Consider the following 4,228-nt stretch of genomic DNA (forward strand, 5'->3'; position numbering starts at 1 on the left):
GTAGACCTAGATTAGATTACTGTTCGCAAATAGTTAAGGATGTGGGCTGTTCTAGTTTTGGGGAAATGCGAAGTTTAGCTCAGGATAGGAAAGAGTGGAGGTACGTGTCCAACCAGTCTTAGGACTGATGACCTTATGATGATGATGATTGAATTTTGTAATAAATATTTTTGGAATCCTTTTAGATATTCGATATTAGATTTGCATTCTTAACGACACTTGCAGGGGCATCCAGTCGGCTTTTAAAGCTTTGTTTCCTATTACTTTGATCTGTTTTTCGGCCTGACCTTTCCACCCGGACTTTATCAAAGTTTTCCGACGTTTCGTTCGTCAATACACGATATATCTTCGAAACTCGGTTTATCTATTACATGTAATAAATTGATCGTACCTAATCGTGACGAAGACTTTTGATATTGTGGACGGAACGCCGACAACTCTGAAAAAATGACGCTGCTCTTATTTAGAAACTAAGAAACTATAAAACATTTCATCGTTACACATCAAATAAATTCGTGCTTATATCACTTGCTGTAACAGCCAAAATTTCGAAATATTGAGATTTATTGGTCTATTTGCCAAACACTGTCAATAAAAGTAAGAATTAGCAATCAGTAATATAAATATTCCCAAATTTATCGTAGCATTTACGGTGATGTCAATTTAAATCATATTCATGTTTCGTGCTTTTATGGATAGTGTCTGGTGATAGGTACCTACCAAATAAATAAAAAAAAAAAGAATTTTCGTGCGGGGAATAAAGATAGAAAGATTTCCGAAAATTTATCCTTTTTTGTGGTTTTTAACTGAATTCGAAAAGTTCTAATGGATATACGTGCCGTGGAAACTATTACTCGGAGTCAAAATCAGGAGTAATGGTTTTTTGTAAATATTCCATTAACGGTTGCTTTTATCAAAAAAAAAAAATAGTTATCGAATTTGTCACTTGGAAAATTTCCTACCGACATGCTACTGTTTTTCGTAAAACTAACGGTTTTTGTGAAAAATCGATTCAAATAGTTGTATGACTCGTGCACTGTATAATATGCGAGGTCTGTTCAAAAAGTACCGCGAATTTTCTGGTTTTTTTCAAAAATTATTTATTTATTCATGAATATCTATTTTTTGCTCTTTAAAGTAATCCCCAATAGATATTATGCATTTGTGTCAACGTTTTTTCCAATCCTAGAAGCACTTCAAAAAATAATTTTTTGTGATCTTGTTCAGCTCCTCCTATCGATGCCTTCTTTATCTCCTCAATCGTAGCGTAGCGTCGTTCTTTCATGGGCTTCTTCAGTTTTCTCCAATAGCTCCTTAGCAATGTTAATACGATGCTGTTTTTGGTCGAACTTGAGCAATTTTGCTACTAATTTCGCGGCGACCCGTCTCATTCCGAAATCATTGGTAAAAAATGAATGGAAGGAGCCAGTCTATATGTTTAGATCCTCACCTAGTTCTCTAACGGTGATTCGATGATTGGCCAATGCTATTTTCTTTTCTTCATCAATATTTTTGACGTGCTTGAGCGTCCGGCACGCTCTTCGTCGTCCACATCTTCTCAGCCCTCTGAGAAAATTTTGTACCGCCGATATCGATATAAGTGAGAGACATGAGTACCAACATAACACCACAAAATTCGCGATACTTTTTGAACAGACCTCGTACATATGTCACTTCATTTGTTTAATGGTGTTATAATGACGAGTGTACTAAAGATGTTCTTAGTTTAACCATAAATACTGCCATAAAGAGGATTTCGTGTAGCACAATGTGGTAACATTGGAACATAAGCGAAAAAGACCATCTTAATCGATGAGAAAATGCTTACGATAAATGAAAAATATCGATACCAGGATAATTTTTATTCATTTTTGAGTAGTTGGTGTACAGCGGTCTACCAAAATGCAGTTTTTTTTAGAATAGGTTGTTGATCTTTTAAATGACACTTTGTTCAATGAACTTCATTAGGGTTTTTAGCAATCCAAATCAACTCAGAAGTGACTTCAAGACAATGTTCCCGGGTTCATAACAGCTTCAGAATGGCCCTCCGGCAGTCCTCATTTGAACCTTTAAGATTACTAACTATGGAATACTCTCGAAAAAATGGACTGTCGGAAACGTCATAAAAATTTGGAATTCCTAAAAATTCCAGATTGGGTGCATACATGCATTTACCGGTGGCCGGAGTGTTGTATCACTGTGAATAGTCAGTAAAGGCGATTATATGATTTTAAGCAGAATTGTTTGTACTATTTAATTAATTTGTTTTTTGAGTTTGCATCATGAGTTGTTTTTCCGGTACATTCCTTCAATGTACTGACAGTATTTATGACTAGATCCATCGTGTTTCTTGAATCAAACTGTGAAATACGAGGAAGGAAAGAAAAGGAGGAAGAAAATAATGAAAAGGTGCAGATGGAAATTGAATTGGAGTCTGAAGAAGAACCATGATAATAAATAATTGTCCTGTATTATTAATTGCGACTGAAGCAAAGGCGAGTGAGGCAACTCTCGGGACCGAGGTCTATATACTATTGTTTGCCATATCCTTATCGAATGTGCGATAATTTTTCCTTACTTCAAGGACAAAAGCGCAACATATCCTCCCAGGTAAAAAAACCCTTTACTGTTTATTAGGAATTGATTTTACCATCAACCATGTGGACATTGGTACTCGGTTCAGGTGATGGGAGATTATGTTGCTCTTTTCTGAAGTCGGGAAAAATCATTGTACTTTCGATAGGAATATGGTGAATAATCGATTATTTAACAATTTTATAAGAAATTTGTTATTAATACAAGCATTTCTAAAGGAAACAAAATTCATAATACCTAATAAAAATAAAATAATATTAGTCATGCTGAAATAAAAACAAAAATTATTCATTATTATTTTTTATAACCATTCTTTAAATAAATAAAACTTAAAATTTTATATATTTAGCCGTGGATAGAGCAGGTTAGAAATGAAGAGATATTAGAAGTAATAGGAGAACAAAGGACTCTATGGAAGTTAATAAAAAATAGACAAGATATGTTGGTAGGACACCTTCTAAGGCGTAAAAGTCTAGTCAGACATATGAGAGGCAGAAACAGGAATTAAAAGGAAGTAGAGGTAGACCTAGATTAGATTACTGTTCGGAAGGAGTGGAGGTGCGTTTCCAAACAGCCTTAGGACTGACGACCTTATGATGATGATGATATTTAGCTACCTAAAAAGTGGTGTGGAAAGGCGTGCACGTATTATGAGAAACGTTGAAAGTTTTTAAATACAATTTTCTTAAAAACCGTCAGACTTACGAAAAAAAAAATTGGTTATGTCTTAAGCTACAAATTCGACAACCACTATTTTTTTTTATAAAAGTAACCATTAACGAGTAACATTTTCAGCGGCGAACGTACCGAAGAGCACTTTTGAGTATGTTTAGAATAGAACTACAAAAGGAAGGTTCAGCAAAAATCCAGCCTCACCCTACGCTTTTGTTGTGCAGTGTCTCTATTCCCCATGTTACGAAGTGATAAAAGCTGATGTTATTTGAATGGCTTCCCTTCAAAACCATTCTTTTTAGTAATTTAAAAAATTAATTTAATTTTTATCCAGTAAAAGTTATCTCAAATTAACGACGAAGAATTGTTGATGATGTCACACCCTCGCCGGGAATTGAACCCAGGATCTTTGGCTTTACACGCTAAGATACGAGAGGTGACAAAATCTCGGCTTCGATTCCATGCAAGGGTGTGACGGCAGCAACAATTTTTCCTCATTAATTTGAGAGTTAAGTGAGTTTTCACATTAATATTAAATATTAACTATGATTGTAACTTTATTAAGGAATTCTATATCCGATCGCAGGAAGTTTCGACAGAACACAGACCAACTGTACTTGCTGCCTCGTACCACAAACGGCAAGATGAACGCCATCTGTGGTTCAGTGCAGATATAGTGAAAATCAGTATATTCAATTTATGTTGATGGATATCTACTTGCTGTATGATCGAGCAGCATGGCCTAGAGGTTTAGACCACTGCTTAGTATTCAGGAGGACGCCGGTTCGATTCCGGGTCCGTCTGCCTTGATCGAAGTTTTTCTGTGGTTTCCTTGGATCGCTTAGGCAAATGCTGGGGCAGTAATATTCCACAGATTATCTTTCATTCTTTTCTGTCTTCATTTCGTCCGTCTCAACTTTCTCACCCGAACCACCACCCACCCATTTCCACGATTCCTGAA

General features: G+C 35.7%; 2 protein-coding genes across 7 annotated transcripts in view; one reads left to right on the plus strand and one right to left on the minus strand.

Annotated features, from left to right (window-relative positions):
* Nucleotides 1-4,228, plus strand: part of LOC108740021 (mitogen-activated protein kinase-binding protein 1) — a 482,920-nt gene that overhangs the window by 310,825 nt on the left and 167,867 nt on the right. The window lies entirely within an intron of this gene.
* LOC108740068 overlaps nt 1-4,228 on the minus strand; it is a 22,552-nt gene that overhangs the window by 6,672 nt on the left and 11,652 nt on the right. The window contains exon 2 of one of the 2 annotated variants that reach the window (XM_018474262.1): nt 392-439. The exons of the other annotated variant lie outside the window; for it this stretch is intronic. Coding sequence (XP_018329764.1) covers nt 392-439 — 48 coding nt within the window. The remainder of the gene's footprint in view (nt 1-391; nt 440-4,228) is intronic. 2 annotated transcript variants of the gene reach the window in all.

The sequence above is a fragment of the Agrilus planipennis genome, unplaced genomic scaffold (genome assembly GCF_000699045.2).
Source record: "Agrilus planipennis isolate EAB-ADULT unplaced genomic scaffold, Apla_2.0 scaffold26, whole genome shotgun sequence".
NCBI lineage: Eukaryota > Metazoa > Arthropoda > Insecta > Coleoptera > Buprestidae > Agrilus > Agrilus planipennis.